The following is a 22,559-nucleotide window of genomic DNA, read 5'->3' on the forward strand; positions in this document are numbered from 1 at the left end:
AAAGCAATTCTACCCCAACATGACGGAGCAGGGAAGGGGTTAATCTTGGGAAGGGCTATTATGAACTGGGCATAACTGAGTCTATGGCAAGACAATAACCGTTGATTCTGTCAGTGAGAGAGGAATTTGGGATGAGGAGGAGAGAGGGATTCCGATTTTTCCTCATTTTGAAATGAATTTTTCACATGGTACCTTTTGCAATGAATTCAAGAGCTGCCTCCGTGAAGAGAGCCTGTCGCGGCGCTTATTCACGGAGGGAAGCTCCTGATTTGGAGCAGAATCCTTTCCGCTTTCCCCATTGCTGTGTTCGACCCCAAACGCTCTCCACTTTCCAGGGTGTTGGTGGGGTGATTTGTGCACAGTCCTCCAGTGAGTGCTCCGTGAAAGGGGGTGTGTGAAGGGCTGGGCTCTTTGTGATGCTTTACCAGGGCATGCAGATGCTGGGTCAGCAATCCCACCTTGGGTGTGTACGTGGAGAGAGGGAGGCAGCCTCTTTGTTCCATACATCACCCGTGGCACGAAGGACGGCTAGAGGCACGGGAGCGCTGAAAGCTAGACATCGAGACATGCATCTTTGTCACTAGCATCTTGCTGAGTCTCGCTGTGGGGAAAGGAGGCGAGTGTAACCAGATCCTTTCGAAAGAGGGGGTGAGTGGGAGTTATCTGATCGTAACCACTGGGGACACAACTGAACCTGTGCAGTTAGGGATTTTAGAGCCAAAAATCCATGGCCCAAACTCCTTCAGGCAAGGACTTTGGAAAGCTGCCTTCTAATCAAGGCCATTTTATGCCAGAGACTAACAAGAGATGGCCCCCTTCCATAAATTAATCTTACCTGTTGATTCTATCAATGGGCTACCAAGGAGACTGGGTGTGGGCCCTGGATCAGGGTAGTCTTACTTTTTTTTTTTTTTGATCAAGGTCCAAATGATCAAGGTAAAGTCAAGGTCCAGACTCCAGAGAAAATACAAAACCAAAAATAATGATAATAGTAAGTAAGTAAAGCTTTCAGGGTCCATCCAAAAACATCTGGTGGTCCGGATTTGGCCCGTGGTTTGCCTGTTGACTGCCCCTGCCCTGGATACTGAATGTCTGTTTGAGGATAACGTAGTCAGGGAAGGAGAGGTAAACGGGTCAGTGGATCACAGGCAAACTTGTTCTTGTCTGTCTCCATTCAGGAAATAAAAGGGAATATACAGACAATGCTGTGCCAAACTGATCATAAAGGACACAACTATTACTGTACTGGAACAGGTCCATCCTCTCTTGTGTCCTGTCACAGACAGACAGGATCAACGCAGCCACAAGGGCTGCCCCCCGTACTTAAGTTTGTATTCGGTACCATAGAGGACACTTCTCCCTGACCCCAGTGGGTGGGCAGCTTCTAAGGACTGAAAGCCCCTACAATTTCTTATCCTAGTAGGTGTCATCCTTGTTCAGATAATGGTCTAATCCTCATTTGAAACGTAAGACTGATTAGTAAATTTACTTAAAGTGTAAACCCCCTAGGGCGGGGGCCAGCTGTCATATTTGTGCAGCGCCTAGACTAGGGCCTTTATGCACTACAATATAACAATAATTATCCTGTAGCAGTGAGTTCTGTAGATGCATTGTGTAAAGAATATTTCTTTTCATTAGTGTAAGGTCCTGATTCTACAACATTTGCTCACATGAGTAACCTTACTCAAGGGATTACTCACATGAGAAAATAGCACTTTCTTGAGCAAGAATTTGCAGAATTGGGACTTAACATTGTAGCTTCTTAATTTCAGTGTGTCCCCTTGCAGTAGAATTTACACTACCTTCTACCCCCTTAACATACAGGCTCCATACATTCATCTTTGTGTTGGCATAAATGCAATATTTCTGTTCCTTTACTTGGAATCATTTTGAGGACGTGTTCTACTGAAATCCTGTGGGGTGTGGGGAAGGGGTGGTTCATGCAAACAGAGGTCTAAAAGGACATGAGAGACATTATTCCAAGAAGCTTGGGGGGTGGGTGGGTGCGGCAGAAATAGGCTGCAACTTGCTTCTGAAGTGCGGTGATGTGACAAGAAGGGACTTTTGTAGGCTTTGCCAGAGGCTGGAATTACAGAGTGTCACTTCCTATGGTGCTCAGAATCTTTTACCCAGACAAATATTTAAACCCCTCTCACATCTTGAAGTCTCCAGAAGGGTCATTAAATGGCAGATGGGATTTTCACATTGAGTCATCGGGCCATCTGGAGTGGAAGGTCGTTTTGAAACCTTCCTTTGCACATGGCCTGACAGTTCCTTTTGGGTCCAGCTATAGGGCTGCCAACAGTCCCTTATTAGAAGCGACTTTTTTCTTTATCTCTGTACAAGAAGATCAGGAGTTGCCAAGTGCTGCAAGCAGCAGCAAGAAATCCCCTGGCAAATGTAGGTGAGCACTGCTTAGTGTTAATAAATACATAATAATATTGGGAGGAGGGGTAGGGTGGGGGTGCTAAGAATACAGGCCCTTATTTTTGAAATACAATGTTGGTGACCCTGTGCTAAGCCACGTGCCCCCCGTCCTTCCCACTTCTGCAATTCATCTGAGAAGAGCCGGTTACTAACTAACGTTTCCCTTTAACTCACTTTTTCCCCAGTCCGTGTCTCAGGATTGCCAGTTGTTTGTGTGTTAGGGCAATAAGCTACCGTAAAGGATATAGGTTCATTCTCACACACCCATGCTGTGTGGACACTCAGGAATTGGACATAGTAATTATCATGGCTGAGTCAGGAGGAGAGAATCCAGCAAACACTTATACCAACAACTACCTGCTGCCCGGTGTGCTTTGTAAGTTCATTTTGTATAATGGTTATTGTGCTGTTCTGTGGCTGTCAACAGGGCCATGGGACAGAAATAGCATTATTGCTGTCCTAGCTTGGTCAATAGCATTGGTGGCAAAACAGTTGCCTGGCCAGCAATTAACTGAAGAGAGTCTCATGAGCCTGTTAGCCGTTTAGCTTGTGCTTAGCCCTTCCAACTGTTCCTCTCTTTCTGCCCTGAATGGGTGTGGAACATGGAAGCATCAGCTTCCACCCTCCTTACCTTGTATATTACAACCCTCAGCTCCAGTCTGTCACGGGACGTCCCACATTATACGGACGGGCTTACATTAACAATAGCAGGCACGCAAGAGCCACAGAGCGATGGACGCAGGTGGGGGTCTGGCAGCTGTTTGGAGGGAGTGAGATTCACTTGTCTGCTGTTAAGGGGTTCAACTTCATTTCAGACCCTACACTGGAGCTACAAAAACTGTCCCTGTGCTAGGCTGCAAGGAGATGTGGAGGCTCCAGGAGCCTAGCAGGGGTGGTGGAGCTGGCCATCTCAAGGGGGACAGGGCAAGGGGGTGGCTGTGACTGTCCCCTCATGGGCACTGAGCAACAGAGATGAGCCAGGGCAGAGGGAGCAGATGCCTTCTTCGCCCCAGAGCCTCATGGGCAATTATTTCTCCTCCTGCTGCTGCAGTGTGCCCACCCCTTCCTACCTCCAGTGCAGGCTTCTGACAGCCATGCTCTAGCCCTGGATGTTTACCCAGCAGTTTTGCAGTACGTACAAAGGGGGGGTGGGCAGTACTTTGACTAGCTCTATTCCATTAGCAGGACACAGGCCAAGCAGGGCTTTGGGTGTCAGCACTGGGACAGCTCCATTAGCCACTGCAAGCTGCCATTTTAAAAACCAGGAGCCAGATCCTCTACGGGTGTCAATGCACATGGCTCCATTGATGTCGGGGAGCTGCACCAGTCTACACCAGCAGAGGAGCAGACCCAAGTGAGCTACACGGATTGACACCAGCCAAGGATCAGACCCACTATAATTAAGTTAATAGAACACAAAAATGTAAATGGGTCAAAACCATAGGTCCATGCTGTCTCTTAGTCACAAACCAAACTCTTTAAAACAATATATTCGAGGGGCAAGGGATGAGGATCGACTAACAAGTGCTTCTGGGCTGAAAATATATAGACCAGGGGTTCTCAAACTTCATGGCACCACGACCCCCTTCTGACAACAAACATTACTACAATCCCCCGGGGGCGGGGGAGGGGGAAGCCCAAGTCTGCCTGATTCCCCCTGCCTCAGGTGAGGGAGCCAAAGCCCGAGCCCCACTTCCTGCGCAAGGTATGGATCAAAGCCGAAGCCCACGGGCCTCAGTCCCAGCCAGAGGGCCTGTAACCTGAGCCTCAGGCCCCAGCAGGTCTAAGCCAGCCCTGGCGACCCCATTAAAATGGGGTCATGACCCACTTTGGGGTCCCAACTTGCAGTTTGATAGTCTATACCAGCGGTTCTCAATCTGAAGGGACTATTTACAGCTATGTTATTTACAAGCCTCTCACCTAAGGGACATATAACAGGAATGCAGAGTCCTCTTTAACTGGACAACTCCAAAGGGTGCTGCTGAACCAGAGTGTTTAATTATGGCTGCAGAGTTTCCAGCCATGCCCCCGTTCCCACAGCTTTCTTCATCTTTCTACTTCACGCTGTATTTAGGAGGGTGAGAAAAGGACTACAGAGCCTGTGGCAACTTGCCCTAAGTGTTTTGGTCAAGCAAGGTGGTGGCATGATGCTTTGATGCATTCCTAGCCCATGCCTAGGTGTCCATATCAATAGCCCTCTGTGGCAGCTTATTCTTATGTTGTTGACCCATAAATTATGTTGCTCAGTTTGCTTGGGGATATCCTACTCCTGTGTGAATCACTGATGCACAGAAGATGAGCTAACGTGCACTCAGCTGCGTCTCTAGTGCACGTGATCTCGTCTTCCTCTCTTCATTGGATTTGGAGCCAGCGACTCTTCTGTATCCTGCTCTCTGCTTGGTGAGAGGAGGGTGGGGGAGGGGTGTTGCTTTTTCTCTTGCTGCTGTCTAGGGTCAAGATACACTAGTTCTCCCATGGCTCTGTCTCCCTGGGGATGTGCACGCACACAGCTCCTTCCTTCAGGGCTGCTGATTTCACCCTGCGCTGTATTAAGCACAGACTCAGCAGAGTAACGAGAGCACATGGGACACCCATTTGCTTGCTCATGTCTCCTGGCAGCAACGCACAGATTGAACAGATGTCTTGTTTATTCCCTCATCTGAATCCTCCATGTCGACTGAACCAAGTCCCAGCATCGTCCCTCCCCCATGGGACTTCTCTCATTCCTCCCCCTTCCCTGTCAGCTCCCTCCCATTCCTGCCTTTATCCTCCTCAGAGCATGTTTTGCTGAGTGCCTCTGTCTCCTGGCCAGGTTTCCTCTCTTCTCCTCACATTCTCATCCTTCTTGGTGCCTCATGGCATCTCTATTTACCTTTGCCATACCCGAGTTTCCCTTGGTTCCCACGGGGACTTCCACCTTCCCTCCTAGCACAGAAAAGCCTCCCAAAACTTGGTCCTGTGGATTGTCACATGATTCATCCTGTCACCCCCACCACCACCCAAACAGTCTCCCAGGATTTCCTGATGTTCCCAGTTAGGGTAAGTCACAGGATACGCTGAGCCCGCAGGTGAGCGTTGAGACCATCGTCCCGACCAGGGCTTATGCCAGGGATGCTGAGGTGAGAGAAGCAGGCTGGTGCTTCCCCACTGATACTGCGAGAGCTCTAGGGGACAAACTACAAATAGATTCAGCCTACAGTTTTAAGGATCTCACTGCTGCTGCTTAGGTAGCCCTGTCCAGCCTCTGACTCATAGGCACTCACTCCCCCAGAAGAGGCTGCGGCTGAACTAGCTGTCAGCTCTCACAGACCCTTGCTGGGACAGGGCAGAGCTGGAGTAGCTGGGAGCTTGCCTGTAGCCTCTCCTTATGTGGTCTCCTACAGGGAATGGAGTGACTCACCTTTCCTTGGCTAATAGAGTGAAAGCTTTTCTACTCCCCATACAGTAGACAGACAATCTCCAATCTAGACCAGTGGCTCTCAAACCTTTATCGTGGTGACCCCTTTCACATAGCAAGCCTCTGAGTTTGTTTTTAATTTATAAGGGGGGTCAAACACCATTATAAATGCTGAAGGCAAAGCAGGGTTTCAGGTGGAGGCTGACAGCTCGAGATCCCCCCTGGAATAACCTCACGACCCCTGAGGGGTCCCAACCCCCAGTTTGAGAACCCCTGATCTAGACCAACCCAGCTCTGTCCATTCAATCTGTTTTATCCAGCCGTTCATCCAGATACTTAAAGGGCCCCCATTCCATAGTTCCTGTATCCATATATTTCTGCTCCACCATTGTTAGGCAGCCTCCTCCATTACTCGATCTGTTTTTCTTGGGCCCTAGCATGGTTGTGTTATGGCTTTCACGCTATGTTTTTTTTAAATATAGCAACTGTAAGGAGGCCCTGAAGAATGGAGTCTAACTGCTCATGTTCTCTCCCAGGACCTGGGATTGGAAGGTACGTGCCTCAGTGAAGTGCTCTACAAGAATGCTACTTTCCTCAACTTGGTGGACCCCATTTCCCACGACCTGCTGATGAACCTCGCTAGAGATCTGCAGTGCCCCAAAAAGGTGAAGCCCGCTAATACAATGATCCCTTTGGGAGAAAAAGTTGACCCAGGAATGAGCTTATTGAACTGACCAATGCCACTCCAATCTCCGCTAGGTTTGGCTTAGGATCTGTAGTTCTCTAGAACCAGCTAACCTACTCCCCTGGAGTGACATATAAATAATCCCATAGATTTATATAGAAGTCATAAAAAAAAAAAAGCATCATTAGAGAGTGTGTGTTAAGTGCAGAGAATTCAGGAAATTCCCTCCCACAGCAATAGTAAACTCAGCCCCAATGTGCATGGATGTTTGTGTACAAATGAGTGGAAAAATGCAAGTGCATCTAGGAAATCCACCCATGATTACAGGCCAATCTTCATCATGCAGGCCCTTGGCATGCATTCACTAACATGGTCTGGCCACAAAAATAAGCTACACCAATGTAAAACTGGCATCCTGGAGTGGAGGATCAAGCCCCTTGATTTGTGTGCCTATCCTACCACTGCATTAGTGCCAGCAGGATACTCTAGAGTTCCTTATTTAAGGGAGAGGAAAAATCAAATGACTGCACATCATACTGAACAATGTATTGTACGGTGGGGTGGTGAGAGGCAGATGTGTGGGGCTCCAGCTATAGTCCCACAATCTCCCAAATATCTCTGGGGCTGTGCAGATTCAGTGTTCCTGTGCAAACATGCAATCAGTCAGACGTTCAGATAAACGTAGGTACCTCTAGATAGATATCCTGCGAGCCCTCTGTGTTCACAACTGCCGTTTAAGTCAACAGCTTTCCTTTGCAGGAGTGGGCTCTTGGGACCCCAGGTTATTGAAAGAGCTCAGGGCCAGATTTGCAAGGGTTCAGCACCCACATATTGGACTAGATGTTTAAATGGGAGCTAACCTCATTTGAAAAAGAGCCAGTTTTTTCAAGGAGTGCTTCGCCCCCGGCATCTCCCATTAGGACCCTTGGAGACAGATCTTCAGAAAAGTCCAGTGCCTGCCATTTCAAGCTCTTTTGAAAATCTGTCCCCAAGTAAGGGGGCTGAGCTCCTTTGAAAATCTGGCCAGTAGGGCCTGTTCCTGCAGTACGCCAAGCTGCCCCAGTGACCCGAGTGGAAGTGGAGGGCAGGGAGCACTTCCCAAGGTTGGGCCTTACGTTGTTAAGGGAAACCCCGTCCAGTGTGCGCGCAAGGTGCTGCTTCAGCTCAGTGATCGGTGCTGTTTCTCAGACCCTGCTGCATGCAGGATGGGCAAAGGCAGTGTTCTTCCTACCAGCCCACATGGGACAGTTCAGTTATCCAAGCCCCAAAAGGTACCTGCACCATTTCCTGAATGCCTGACCCTGCAAACCCTCCTTCGCCAGATGTCCCATTGGTGTCAGTGTGACATGGAGGGCTCCTCAGGTCAGGAAGGGTTAGCTGTGGTAGGCCATTAGCTCACAGAAACAACCTTCCACTCCCATCCTAACCCTCCAATCAGCCAGCTCACTAGCAGCCAAATGACAGTTGGGAAAATTGTCAACACCCCCCACGGGCTGAGAAGCAGCATGAAAAATGTCCACCCAGGGAGTAATTTCTTTCCAAAAGGTTATGAGCATCTAAAAATGGGGGTTTGCAATGAAAGTGCTTCACAACCATAATTCCAGTGACCTCTGGGTTTATAGTTCTAAGTTACTTCCTTCTGATTGCCTCTGCAACCTCACGAAGCACATTGCCTTCCAGGGGAGGTGGGGATAGATAGCGCTACCTTCTTCTGCTGGCCTATTGCTTAGCAGATTTATACACAGAGTGCAATCTATACCCCTCCACTCTCATACACACCCTGAAGATGCTGAGCACCTCAGTTGCCCTTGAAGTCAATGGGAGCTAAGCTGAGGAGTATATGGGGCTCAGCACAGGATCAGACCGTCCCACAGGATCAGATCCCCAGGCACATAAAGGGGTAAATAGAAGAGCTCAGCCACCCGCCTTGTTTCTTTCTGATTCCCATGTGGGTACCCGGCAGCACAAAACTCTGGATTATAGAAATTAGGCAAGTAATAGGAAGGCTGCGCACAACTTCCAGTCTCAATTAAAATCAGATCAGGCTTCTAGTACAAGGACACCTAAGGATCAGGAGGCAGGGTCTAAGCTGTAGGAACGGCTGCAGCAGACTTTGCTAAGCTACAAAGTGAAGCAGGCAAACACAAAGGCCTAAGGAACTTGGAAAACACGTAACATGCTATGTGACGGCAGAGGTCCTAATCCCAGCCAGCGCAGCAGGGTTGCAGAGACGCAAGCAGATGCATACTAAATCACAGGGCTCCTGCCAGTCAGAGTGGGATTCTATGGGGAGGGCTGCAGCAGAGCAGGTGTGCACAGTGCATCCCTACTGGCTGTTTGCTGTAAAGCCACATGCTGGCATTACACACGCCCCATGTCCCGAGGGAGCTGGGATGCTTCAGCTGCTTCCTAGCAAAGTTACGGTGCCCAGAAGCGTGGTGCTCCAAGCACGTGCCATAAAGTATGAAATTCGCGTAATTATTGACAGCTTTACCCATACAGTTCCGAATTATAGACGCTGAGTTGCAGTTGGACAGCTAAGGGTTGGGAAGCCAGGCAACCATGAAGGTTTTTCAAACAAGATAGAGACATTTGGGAATCCTCACCTGATGACACTGTCTCAGATTGGCCCTCTCTATGGACTCACATCGCTTTCAGCTCTGCCTGTCAGCATTCATCCTGCAGCATGTGCAAAGAAGAACTCAAGCAAGCAAATTCAGTTATTTCGGTGCCATCTTCTATCAACGGGAATCACTGTAGGGAATGACATCAGACCACTGACCGTGGGGAACTCACCATGACGCTTTCCAGTGGCCCAGAGCAGAAGTCACTGCAGGAACGTGGGGCGCTCATAGATACTCCAGTTCCAGCCTCTCCCAGCAGGAAGCACGGGAGGGAATGGGACAGGAGTACTGGCTGTTGAGCTTGCAGTACTTGAAGGACCGAAGATAAATCACAATAATAATCTGATCTAGGGATTGGGAAATATTCTAACCAGGTAATTTTAGCCTGGCTGCGTAAAACTATGGCAGTCATCCTGGAATTTCTCTGTCCATACTCAAGTGGAATGTCCTACATTGGCCTGAACCTAGATCGTTAACAATAATTACTAATGAAGAGGGTAGCAAAGCGAAGGCGGCAGCTCCGAACACCCCATGTACACACACACTCCCCTGCCGTTCCCTGGGTAAAAATCAATTAATTTAATCAATTCCATTTGTTATGCAATGTGCAGCCTCCACCAGCCAATAGTTCACGTTCTTCCCCACCATACCTGCACCTGAGCACTGGGCCCTGATAATCCCACAATGTTCCCATGACACTGTCACAATTCTGGGCGACTGCACCTATATTCCCCCTCTGTGGTCCTTCCAGGGTACATGCTTTAGACTTCCAGCTCATAGCTGTCAGCTATCTGGGGTGAAGAGCCATGTCTCACTCCATCCCCGTTAGGGTTTTAAGGCTGTAGAGCTCCGTGGATTACACTGCAGTATCCTCAGCAAGCCGACTGTCCAAATAGGCCAGTGCCTGCACTTTGCTTTTCTCGGAGTGCTATGACCCATGTATTGCCCACAGTTATAAGTTACCATACACCACCTTCATTCTTACGGTGAAAGCATTGCAACAATAAAAACATACACGGATGCTAGAAAGCTTAGCAGAAACCACTTCAAAGCAACCTGTGGCTCTGGTAGGATTTAGTCCTTTGGACCCCAAGACTGGTTACAAGTTCATCTATCCTAGATCCAGCACCAGACCAGACACTGCACAGATCAGCCATTTCTTTATGCAAAGGCCCGAGCTGATTTTGGCCTTGTGTAACAAGTAATCATCAGAGAAGAACCCTCTCCTCAGGGCACAGCTTTGGAAGGCTGAGTTTTTAAATAATTGGAATGGGAAAGTTGCATTCACCTCACCCTAGGAATTCCCCAGGAAATCCTCTTTCCACTAATTGTCCATAAAGTCCAGATTTGTCTGGCACATATGTAGTACATTCTTTTGAATTCCCATGTCTCTCATTCACCACATCTGCCCCCCTCAGAGGTTACTTTTATGTATCGTGGGTTGGGATTGTATGTAATACAGTAAGGTCTGCCTAAGATATTGCGGGAAATTGCCCTGTCAGACAGAAGCCTCTGTGCAGAGACAGACAGGTGGGCAGAGGTGGAAATCTTCTACCACTTTCCCCCTTTTCTCTCTCACCCAGCTCTGGTGTGAGCAGCTACTGCAAATATCCTGCAAACCTCTGCCTTGCATTCCCCATGCAGACAGTCACACTCAGGGCACTAGAGAGGGCTGCAAAGGGGTTGCATTGCTGGACCCAGAATTCCTCCTGGAGGTCCCAATGGTTCATAGACCAGGGCAGTAGCCCTGCTTCCCTTGGAGAGGAGTGCAGTATGCTTTCCACACCACACCAACTCTACAAGCCAATGCCAAAGTAGGGGGTGGGGAGAGAAACAGGGCCATGTGCCCCTCCACCCCCATAGCTCTTTTCAGATAGCTACTGCTTGACATGGGCACTAGGTGGGATGCTGGCCAGCCTCTGCACAGGTGTTCAGGGATGGGGGTAGCTCCTTGCCCCAGAGCTGGGCAAAATCTGGTCCTCAGTGATGCTGCAGAAACTGAAGCTCTGTGATCCTCCCATTTAAAACAAACATAAAACCTGCCGAGCACAGCTGGGAGGGTGGAGTTTGACAGGGCTAGAGTGGCTGTGCAAGGACAGGGATATGGCACAGTCCCAGTGTGCTCTGAACACTCACAAGGATCGATTTTCTACTGCTGTGCACCTTGGTCACCATTCACACCTGTACAAAGTGGGGGATAACACACTATTTAATCAGTGGGAGCATCTTACAACCACTTTGCCCTGATGTCAGTGACTCCACCACCTACCTGGCAATGGAGAATCAGGCCCACAGAGTCTGTCTCCAGCTTTCACAGGCAGGGCCCAGTTTAATTCTTTACGGTCTTCATACCCTGGTGCTTTGCAAACAGCCTCCCTGTTCTGAGTCACTCCTAGCACAGCCAGCCTGATGGGTGACATTTATTATTTAGTTACTACAAGATGTGCCTGATTCTCTAGAGCAGTGGTTCCCAAACTTGTTTCGCCACTTGTGCAGGGAAAGCCCCCTGGCGGGCCGAGGCGGTTTGTTTATCTGCCGCGTCCGCAGGTCCGGCCAATCGCGGCTCCCAGTGGCTGCGGTTCGCTGCTCCAGGCCAATGGGAGCTGCTGGAAGTGGCGGCCGGTATGTCCCTCAGCCCGCGCTGCTTCTAGCAGCAGCTCCCATTGGCCTGAGCAGTGAACCACGGCCAGTGAGAGCCGCGATTGGCCAAACCTGCGGACACGGTAGGTAAACAAACCGGCCTGACTCACCAGGGTACTTACCCTGCACAAGCGGTGGAACAAGTCTGGGAACCACTGACCTAGAGGCAGGAAAATAATGCAAGATCCTTGCTCTGAGGAGCTTGGGCCCAGATTTTTAATGTAGGTAGGTGTTGCTCTGCTCAGCATGGGAAGGCCTGAGGGCTTGTCTACACTTAACAGTGCTGCAATGGCGCAGCTGTAGCATTTAGGAAAGATGCTGTCTATACCAAAGGGAGAGCTGCTCCCATCAGCGGAGCTTCTCCGCCTCCCTGAGAGGCAGTAGCTATGTTGACAGGAGAAGCCCACCTGTTGACAGTGCTGTATACGTGGGGGGCTAGGGAAGTATAACTAGGTTGGTCAGGGGTGTGGAAAATCCACACCCCTGAGGAACATAGTTATCCCACCATAAGCTGATAGTGTAGACCAAGCCTCAGTCTCAGAGAAGCCTAAGTCCCATTGACTTTCAAGCCCCTGAATCACTTCTCAAAAGGAGAGTTCGCCATTTGTGTCATTTGGGCCATGCAGACACTGGGCAGAGAAACATCCACATGCCTTTACAAATTTGGACCTTACAATCTAATCACCATGGTGTTCCACCATGGGTATCCAGCACTCACAGAGGTCGTAAGCAATCCCTTCCTCTGGAGCACTCAGCCTGCTGGGATGGACTGGCTTGGGCAGGGGTTCTTCACAGATTTCATTCTGAAAAGCCCTTGCTAAGAATCCGTCTTCACACACTGCTCAAGTCTCAGAATGGTTCATCCCATCACAAAGGGCTTAGTGTGAGACTCTGTGCTCTAGGATGGCTTCTTATACAAAAAGAAAGAATAAAACACATTCAAAACGAGTTACATTTTGAAAGTGTGTCCACAGGGGAACTTGGCTAATACCTTTCCCCACCCCGGACCAGCCACAAGTTATACTCTCTGGAACAGGTCACGAAAACAGTTTTCTTTGAAATTTTTCATGTTGCCACAGAAAATCCAAAACACCAAAAGTGTGGGTTTTTTGGGCAACCAAAACCTGAAAAAAGTTTTCCCAATTTCGGCAACAGGAAAACCAACATTTTTCATTTTTTGGTTGTCAAAAATGGAAATTTTGGCTCTTCTATAAAGCGTCCAAGTTTTCAATGAAAAGGGAATCTCTCTGGTGAAAGTTTCCATTTAGCTGAAAAACCATTTTCCATCCCTCCAGCCTGACCATCTCCCCATTGCTCTGCTCCACCATGGAAATGTGCTGTTGGATGTATTGTGCTGATTGTAAAGAGTTCTATTCCCACGGCCTGTTTAGTGATGTCACAGCTCTGTATGCTCTCTCAGCGGGTGGTGGAGTGGAAGAATATGTTTATATATAGAGTTCTGTTTGTGGCCTGGAAACATGTTGATCATAAGCTGTTACGAGGTTCTGTAAATGGAGACTGAGCTTCCCCATCTATAATTTTAACTATATTGTGTAGCCAGTAGCATATGCTGTTTTTCTGGTGTGAGTAATGTCGTATGCTGTGGCATGTTCGAGATGGAGACCCTTGGAGGGCTACAGTGAACTATGTGACTGGGGAATGGGATTTTATCGTCTCCTAGTAAGTCTTTAGCCTGAACTTTGTGTATGTTTTTGCACGTTTTCAGGTGCAATGGTAAAGTGGGGGTGGGACAAGCCAGTGATGCAGGATGACCTAGGAGCAGGGAACTGGCTGGATTCCAAAGCTATTCAGTTCTAGATCTTCTATCCCGTGCAGTGTTTGAAGGCGCAGATATTTTCCATGGATGGCAAGGGACAAGAAGGCTTCATGTACAGAGCTGTAGTTAAGTTGCTACGTTTCCTCCCGAGTCTGAAGAAGGCAAAATCCAACAATCCCCCCATCCCAGAGCATGCCCAGGGGATAAAATATAAATACTCACCCCCACTCCACAGCCAGAGCAGGAACTATCAGAGCATTAACAACAGATCATCCCTTCTGGGCAGGAAGCCTCTTGACAACAGAGCGACTCCCAGGCCTGCTCCCCCAGGCCACGTGCTGCAGGGAACCATAAGCATCCCTGAGGCACTGCAGAGAGAGTTTACAGTTTTTTTTCCCCCCAGTGGTCTCAAGCCTGACCTGAGGGAAGGAGCCACAAGCCTTCCCTCCAGATTTGAGGGTGGGGCGAGGGCGTTCCCATTTCTAAGCCCGAATCCCAGCTCTGGAGTTCCTGTCTCTAGTGCTCTTTCCCCTTCCCTTTGCTTCCCCCTTTTACATTCCTCCTTTCACTCTTCTGTTTCCCACTCCCTTTCCCCTGCTCGTTACCTCACCTCCTATTGCCCCAGTCCACTTCCCCATCTTTGCTTTTAGCCCTCTCTCTTGTTCCTGTCTCTGTTTCACCTCCCTGTGTGTCTCATTCCCCTCCCCATCCCATCTGTCCTCTCTGAGGCTCTCTAGAGGTTCCACGTTCTCCTGGTGGCCCAGGAGTGTTTCCAGGATGCGCCAGAGTTGTGAAGCAGGAGGCTGAGCTGTCCCTTTGTTTCCAGGAATACGACCCATGGAAGTCTGCGGACAGGATCTGCAGGCAGCTGATTTACCACTTGAGCCCTCACTCCATGTGGCATAGGCACGGCATGCCCCGCAGGAAGTCCCAAGCATGGTGAGCAACTCGACTGGGAAAGGGAAGGGGAGGTTAGGAGGGAATCTGCTCGGTCACAGCCAGCTGTTCACTGCCATGGTGTGTGCTAGCCCAGCCCTGTCTGCACCCTCAGGAGCCAAGAGAAAAACCACATTGAAAACACTTGGGTGGCAACTGAATGCTTCATTTGATTTTGATCTCTTAAAGGTACCTCAGCCAAATTGTTCATGGCCAATTTATGATGACCTCGCAGGCTTCACTTGTTATTTCTTTACGGCTCCCTGGGCCTTAAAGTAATTCCATCCAATAATTCTTGAGTTCCTGCAATACAGACAATGCTTCCTGGGGAACAGGAGGATGTGAAAGTTCCAAGACTGTAACTTTGCATGAATTCGGTGGTGGTGGAAGGTGCGAGATGGGCAGCCCTGGGGACTGACATCCTCCGCTGCCCTGCAGCTCAGGAATAGCTGGCTGCAAGCTTCCACCTGCTACATCTGATTCTGATCTTGGTTACAGCAGCTTTACCCCTCTGCAACTCCATCCATTTCAGTGAAGTTACTCCCAATTTACACAGTCTGCCATGGAGTAACCATGGCACCCTGTCGGGACTGCCTCAAGGTGGGGAGGGCACATGATCTTTCAAGATGATCTTCTAGTGCTCTGCTGAGACAGGGTAGCCAGGTAATGCCATTTTTGGTAATGGACTTCTGTGATCTCTCTCAGTATTTTAAAGGTATCTGCTCCCATTGGTATCTAAGCACTGATTCCAGGGAATAGGTGTCTGAGACATGATGTGGACCCTTACACTTGGGGAAGGGGACTAATACCACCAAACTCATTTCACATGGGCCACCAAAAAGCCATCAGACAGCAATAACTTCTAGCTACAGCCATCCCAGGCAGGATTTAAACCAAGAGCTTCACAGTAAAAGGTTTCCTATCCTGCCAACACATCGCGAGGCTCCTGGGAGCTTTCCTAACCCAATAAGGTTTGTCTCCAGACGTTAAGAGAACCCACCACTTTACTGCTCACCCTATTGCCAGAGCCATGCCTGATGCCCTGACATCAATCATTCGGGATGCTGAGGAAAAGACAGAAATAAATAAAAGGAGACTGGACTGGCCTCAGCCACATTCAGATGGCAGGAAGTGACCTCAGCATTAAGTTGACTAAGTTGACTTCAATTTAGGAAAGATGTTTGATTGTCCAAACTCAGAAACATTGACACAAATAATGGTGAATTAAAAATATATCCCACCACGGAGCATTAAATGGCAGCTTTCAGTTACCTGTTGTAGTTTCACGTGGAGAACCAGAGTTAACCGTGGAAACTCCACTTTTTGATGCGGTTGTGGTTTTTAGCCTAACTGTAACATTTAGTTCACAGCAAACGGGGCTGGTATACACTGAAAGTTTACGATCAGCGTAGCTGTCTTTCTCAGGGGTATGAAAAATCCACACCTCTGAGATGTAGCTCTGCCAACCTAACCCCCAGTGTAGACAGGGCTAGGTTTGACAGAAGAATTCTTCCATCAGCCTAGCTACAGCCTCCCAGGGAGGTGGATCACCTACACAAATGGAAGAACCCCCCGTGGCGCTGTAGTGAGTGTCTACGCTGAAAGGCTACAGAAGATATATGCATGGTCTTGGAATTGGGGAACCACCTGAAGAGGTAGAGGGGGAGGGAGGAGGCTAGGTGCCTCCTCAAACCACTTCTGAGTAGCAGGCCACTGCCATTACCCCAAAGAGACCTAAAGGTCAGTGAAGGTGCCAAGGGGGGCTCTTATGGGTCAGGTGGAGTTGGAGGGGCCTATGGAGGGGCACACTGCCCTGATTCCAGAGCAATAAAAGAATTTTGGAGAGAATCTGAAACCTGGTGTGTCTGGCCTGGTTCTACGTATCAGTGTGAAACCTGCCCTGAGCCGCAGTTTCGGGACACAATGAAGCTGTTTCCATGTTAGACTCCAACATCAGTGCTTAATTCGGCTCTGTTGGAATTCTACGAGGATTATAACAGGGAAGATGTACCATCCCATCCGATACAGCGTGACAGCACAGGAAGAACAGAGCAGGGGTAGTGAATCATGTACAAGTCTGCAGTTACATACAACCCTGGTTTGAGATCAGAACAACAGCTGTAAACAGGGCTTTAAAATCTCCCAAGAAGCATGGTCCCCTGGAGGATCTAAGTCCAAACACAGCTGCAGGCCTTGACGTTTTTCACAGCCTCCATTTCCAGCTGCAGCACTTCTGTGGTCAGTAACACACAGGAATAAGCAATGAGACTAGATTGTGTATAATGGAGGGAAATGTATGTAGGTCCGAAATGGGCAGCGCTACCTTGCAATCAGGTATAGCTAGGAGGTGTTAGGGTCATACTAGAGGCAGCTTTCCTCAGTTTCCCCTCCAGAGTACTCAAATACATATCACTTCATTTTTTTTCCCTTAGGTTTTTACACCTCTCCTGGGAGACTCATAGACTTTAAGGTCAGACGGGACCATTATGATCATCTAATCTGACCTCCTGTACAATGCAGGCCATACAATTTCACCCATCCTCTTCTATAACAAACTCCTAACCTATGTCTGAGTTATTGAAATCCTCAAATTGTGGTTTGAAAACCTCAAGCTGAAGAGAATCCTCCAGCAAGTGACCTGTGCCCCATGCTGCAGAGGAAGGCAAAAAACCTCCAGGGCCTCTGCCAATCTTATTAATACAAAATACACTGAAAATTACTCCAGACTCCAAAACAAAGTCCATTCAGAAGTGCACACAACCCAAGATTTCTCTTCGTCCTCCCATACCACCCTGCCTGGAGACTCTGCCACAGCTTCCTGAGCCTCAGTACAACCCTGTTCCCCTGCCCCACAACTTCCTGCTCATTTGATACTGGAATCATCCAGTTCCCCTCAGGTGGGGCTCATCCTGTAATGATCAGCTAGAGAGCATGGAGCTAAGCCAGCCCTGGAGTAAGCCACCCTGTTACATGCCTGACTCTGCACTGAAAACCTTGCCCACCCCAGGGCAACTTCTACTTGAGGGGATTTTTATTCTTTTCTTCCCTAATTCCTGAGGCCTTCGCAGCTTGTTTTCCATCTGCAAACCCTCTAGCTCTCCTTCAAGTTCGCTCTTTTCCCTTCAGGGCCAGCTCCCTAGCTTCCAATGCAGCCAATTTCTGCTGGTTTCTCTGCCGGAGAGAGTAAGACTTTCTCTAGCCCCTCCTGCCAGCGCTGCATTGCACAGACTCAGACTTTAAGGCCAGAAGGGACCATCACAATCATCCAGTCTGACGACCTGCACAGCACGGAACCTCACCCACCCACTCCTGTCATCGACCCATAATCTCCAGCTGAGTTACTGAAGTCCTCATATCTTGATTTAAGACTTCAAGTTTCAGAGAATCTATCATTTACTCCAAATCACACCAGCAAGAGACCCATGTTCTATGCTGTAGAGGAAGTCAGCACCCACCCCCCAGGTCTCTGCCACTCTGACCTAGGGGAATATTCCTTCATGACCCAATATATGGTGATCAATTAGACACTGAGCTTGTGGGAGACCCCTGCCAGCTAGACACCTGGGAAAGAATTCTCTGTAGCAACTCAGAGCCCTCCATATCTAGTGTGCCAGCCCTAGCCAATGGAGATATTTGCTAATAGTAGTCGCGGATGGGCCATATGCCATTATAGCCAATCTCATCATACCACCCACTCCATGAATTTATGAAACTCAGTCTTGAAATAAGTTAACTTTTTTTTGGCGCCACATCTCCCCTTGGAAGGCTGTACCAGAACTTCACTCCTCTGATGGTTAAAAAAACCTTCATCTAATTTCAAGCTTAACAACATATCAATGGCCAGTTTATATCCATTTGTTCATGTGCCAACATTGGCCCTTAACTTAAATAACTCCTCTCCCTCCCTGGTGTTTATCCCTCTGACGTGTTTATAGAGCGCAGTCGTATCTCCCCTTAGCCTTCATTTGGTTAGGATGAACAAGCCAAGCCCTTTGACTTGGGTAGGTAGGTAGGTAGGTTCTCCATTCCTCTGATCATTCTAGTAGCCCTTCTCTGCACCTGTTCCATGTCTAAGAAGGATGAATTCAAACCGGAAGATCAGAATTACACACCATATTCCAGATGAGGTCTCACCAGTGCCTTGTATAATGGTGATAGCACTTCCCTCTCTCCCCCTTCTTAAATACAGGCACTGTATGTACAAGTCTCCAGCCACAGGCTATGATAGTTTACAGACTTCTTAAAAATCCTTGCGATTGGACCTGCAGTTTCATTGTAAGAGCCCTGGATGCAGTGTCCACTTTCCCTACAGCCTCCGCATTGGCCCCCCCTCTTCCAAACACTAATACAACTCTGCCATTCAGTGACCACCCCCACATTTGAGTCATGTTTCCCCAGCAGCCAACTGGGGCTTTGTTTCCTTCCTCCACTCAGTCACAGCAGGGATTGCTGTGGCCAGCACCACCTCACTTGTTTCCCTCACCTCCAGCAGCCAGGGCCAGCACACTTCTGCAAACACACAGACTGTTCCTCTTTGACTCGCCCCCTCAGTTTGCAGGGCTTCTTCCTCCCCACTGACCTCAATATTCAAAGGGCAGGGCCTCTTAATGTGTCCTGTCTTTCCACCTCTAAAACATTTGGGTGGATCCTTACTCCAGGTTCCTGCCCTCCCAGGTATCTGGGCCTCAAACCCCACCACCTGTACTTTCTGCTGCATGGCTCACTGTGCCTTCTGTTCCCGCTGAGGAACTGCCTGCATCCATTGCTACTGGTCTGCCAACGAATGACTTCTTCCATTCAACTTGTCCCACAAATTCAGTTTCTCTCCTTAATGGGAGGGGCCCTGGAGGATCCTGCTGGCTACACCAGTTTTAACCAGGCTGGTTGCCTCTTAAGCATCCCCTCATGGCTTAGGGCCACATGAGAGGCAGCCTGCCTCAATTTCCCCTCTTCGGCTGTTCAAATAAACACCTGTTTTTTTTCCTCAAATAAACTTCCAGCTTTTTCTTGGTCAAGAGAGACCCATCTTTAGGGACTAGGCTTATTAATATCAAATAAACTGTAAATAAAACCCTAAGCCAAAGTCCATTCACACATCCACACTACCCAAGGTTTTTCTTCCTTCTCACAGGCCTCCCTGCCTAAAGAGCTTTTCTCATGGCCTATGGACTCTGCTGCAACTTCCTGCTCCTTGCATACTACGCTCACCTGATTCCTCTCTGGTGGGGCTCATCCTGTAATCAGGGCTGACTTAGCTCCAGGCTGTTCAGCCTCTGGGCCAAGCCAGGACGCATGAAATAACTGATTGACTCCCAAACAGGGATCTTTTACTTCAGGTGTTTAAGCTGGCATTGAAGTTGGATAGAAACTGGTTTGTAGACTTGCCAGGAGGCTCCCCTGGAGCTGGGGTCCAAGGTCACTGCAGCAAAACGGACACTACCAGGAGCAGGAGACTTAGAAATACCCACTTCCCTTTCAGACCTTGGGCCTGGTTCCCCACTGCCTGGTCATTTACAGCTGTGCAGAGTGCATGTAAAACCCTACCTAATGCTCCACTCCCTCCCTCATGCTGCTGGTAGCATTTTCACCCCCTCTGCCCTGCATGGAAGGCAGTGCAGAATCTGCCCCTCTGCAGTGTATTTCTGGTGCTATAGGCCCTTCCTACCATATGGCTGCACTGAACAAAATGGGGGAAGTGTCAGCTTCTATTGTATCAAGTTCAAAGGCATATCCCAGGGCAGCTGGGAAAGATCAGGGCAGGGAAATCACATTCAGGGATGAGCTCTCCTCTTGCCTTCCCCATCCCCTGCCCTCTTTGGCTGCTGGTTGTCATGGAGCAGACGCAGAACACTCCTGTTCTCTTCTGAAATGTGATTTCCACTTTCTGGCAGCAAGTCAGATGGGCCCGGAAGATAATTAACAAGCCCTGCCATGGAGAGAACTGGAAGCATCTACCAGGTATTAATTATGTTTTATCTCCGCAAGGCCAAGGAAGAAGGAGACACACATCAGGGCCCCAGTGGTGCCCTGGGTGTTTGCTACTTCCCACCACCCAACACAGATGTAATGAGGTTGAGCAGTATCCGTATAAGAGAAACTAAAACTACTGATTATTCCTCAAAAAAGGCTTTTAATGACGCTCGACTATAAAGGCAACACAGATAAAATAAGAAAAGCAGAATTTAAGACCAGCACTAAATAAGGATTAATATTAATGGCAAATTATACTGAGGGTGAGCACACGTACATGTACTTACTACTATTTTGAATACTGCAGCATTGATATAACCTGAGGTCAAATTATTCCAACACTACTATTCGTAATACTGTAGTGCCAACACAACTTGAATCAAATCAGCTCGAGCAACCCAGACGTCTTTACTCCATAACCTTACCCTGCAGTCATCCAAAAAATAACCCTTCAGTTGGCCGTTTTCCGCACTGGCCAGATTCAGACGGTCGCAAAGTGCACGTCCCTTCAGTTCAGGGGCTGTGGGTCAAGTTTCCCTTATGACCAAAACACACACACAGTCCTGTGCCTTTGTTCTTTTTATCTTATCTGTTGACCGTGTTCCAAAACAGACCAATCAATCAGGGTGAGCCAAATTCTCATTGTGGTTTGTGCTGTCACTTTTACTGTATAATTTATGTTTACTTAGGGTGACCAGATGTCCCAATTGTATAGGGACAGTCCTGATTTTTGGGTTTTTCTTATATAGGCTCCTATTTACCCCCTCACCCCCCCATTTTTCACACTTGCTGTCTGGTCACCCTATGTTTACTTATCTCCTTGTAGCCAATTGTTTTAAATATGGTTAATGTGGGTTAGACAAAGTGTGCCCGGGCGGTACAACTTATCTCACTTTATAGGAGTTAGCATACTGTGTTTTCTGGTTGCAGCGCTTTTTGACGACAAGTCTGTTTCCTTTTGCAAAGCTTGTTTTTTAAAGCTAATTTTACAAAGTTCACTTTGTGAAGCTTCTGGAAGTTTGAGGCCTAACATTGACAATACACTTGTCCAAATTATTCACAGGGCTGTTATGGAAATATAGTTTGGGGGCGGGGGGAATGAAATGGAGCTTGCCACATTCCAGGGGGTCCATGCACCAGCCTTTCATCTCCAAGAGAAAACCAGTGGGTCAGAATGGAACCAGGTACAGTCCTGTCCTCAAACACTGTATCAATGGAGCTCCAAACTGCTCAGTAAATCACACACTGAATGACCAAGGAAATCCAAATGGGGAAGTATCTTTTTAGCTACATTTCATTACAGCAAGGCAGGGAGTTCTTGAATCCTCCTTTGTATGGATCCAGCTTCTACCTCGCAGGAACAGTGAGATGTTACCCAGGCTATCAAGCATGCTGTTGTAAAACCCAGTGAAGTACTTATGCTAACACACTGTGTTAGTAAAGTGCCTCCATCATGCAAGGAGCATCGGAGCTTTAAGTTTCTCAGTCTGGACTTCATCTTCCTTAAGGACCAAATTCTGCTCCCAGTGAAATCAAAGGCAAAGCTCCCATTGATTCCTGTAGAAGCCCTATGTTGTGACATAAAGCACACTCAGCTGGTCAAACATGAGCTGTAGCCATGAGTAGGGTCCCACCAAATTCACGGCCACGAAAAACATGTCATGGACTGTGAAATCTGGTCTCCCCCTTGAAATCTGATCTTTTGTGTGCTTTTACCCTGTACTACACAGATTTCACAGGGGAGACCAGTGTTTCTCAAAGTGGGAGTCCTGACCCAAAAGAGAGTTGCAGGGGGGTTGGGGTGGCTGAAGAGTGATGGCTGTTGGCCAGGCACCCAGCTCTGAAGGCAACAACCTGCCAGCAGCAGCGCACAAGGGTGACAATACCATACCATGCAGCTCTTGCTTCTGCACTGCTGCCTGCAGAACTGGGCGGCCGGAGAGTGGCAGCTTCTGCCCAAGGGCCCAGCTGTGCAGGGAGCAGCGCAGAAGTAAGGGTGGCAATGCCATACCAGGTCATCCTTCTTTCTGTGCTGCTGCTGGTGGTGGCTCTGCCTTCAGAGCTGGGATCCCCGCCAGCAGCTGCCACTCTCCATCTGCCCAG

The 22,559-nt window shown here is 48.7% G+C and overlaps 1 protein-coding gene across 1 annotated transcript in view; it reads left to right on the plus strand.

Annotated features, from left to right (window-relative positions):
- LRRC75B (leucine rich repeat containing 75B) overlaps window positions 1-22,559 on the plus strand; it is a 34,552-nt gene that overhangs the window by 1,034 nt on the left and 10,959 nt on the right. The window contains exons 2-3 of the mRNA XM_032801295.1: window positions 6,361-6,489; window positions 14,377-14,489. Of these exons, the coding sequence (XP_032657186.1) occupies window positions 6,361-6,489; window positions 14,377-14,489 (242 nt within the window). The remainder of the gene's footprint in view (window positions 1-6,360; window positions 6,490-14,376; window positions 14,490-22,559) is intronic.

This window comes from Chelonoidis abingdonii, chromosome 22 (genome assembly GCF_003597395.2).
Source record: "Chelonoidis abingdonii isolate Lonesome George chromosome 22, CheloAbing_2.0, whole genome shotgun sequence".
Taxonomy (NCBI): domain Eukaryota; kingdom Metazoa; phylum Chordata; order Testudines; family Testudinidae; genus Chelonoidis; species Chelonoidis abingdonii.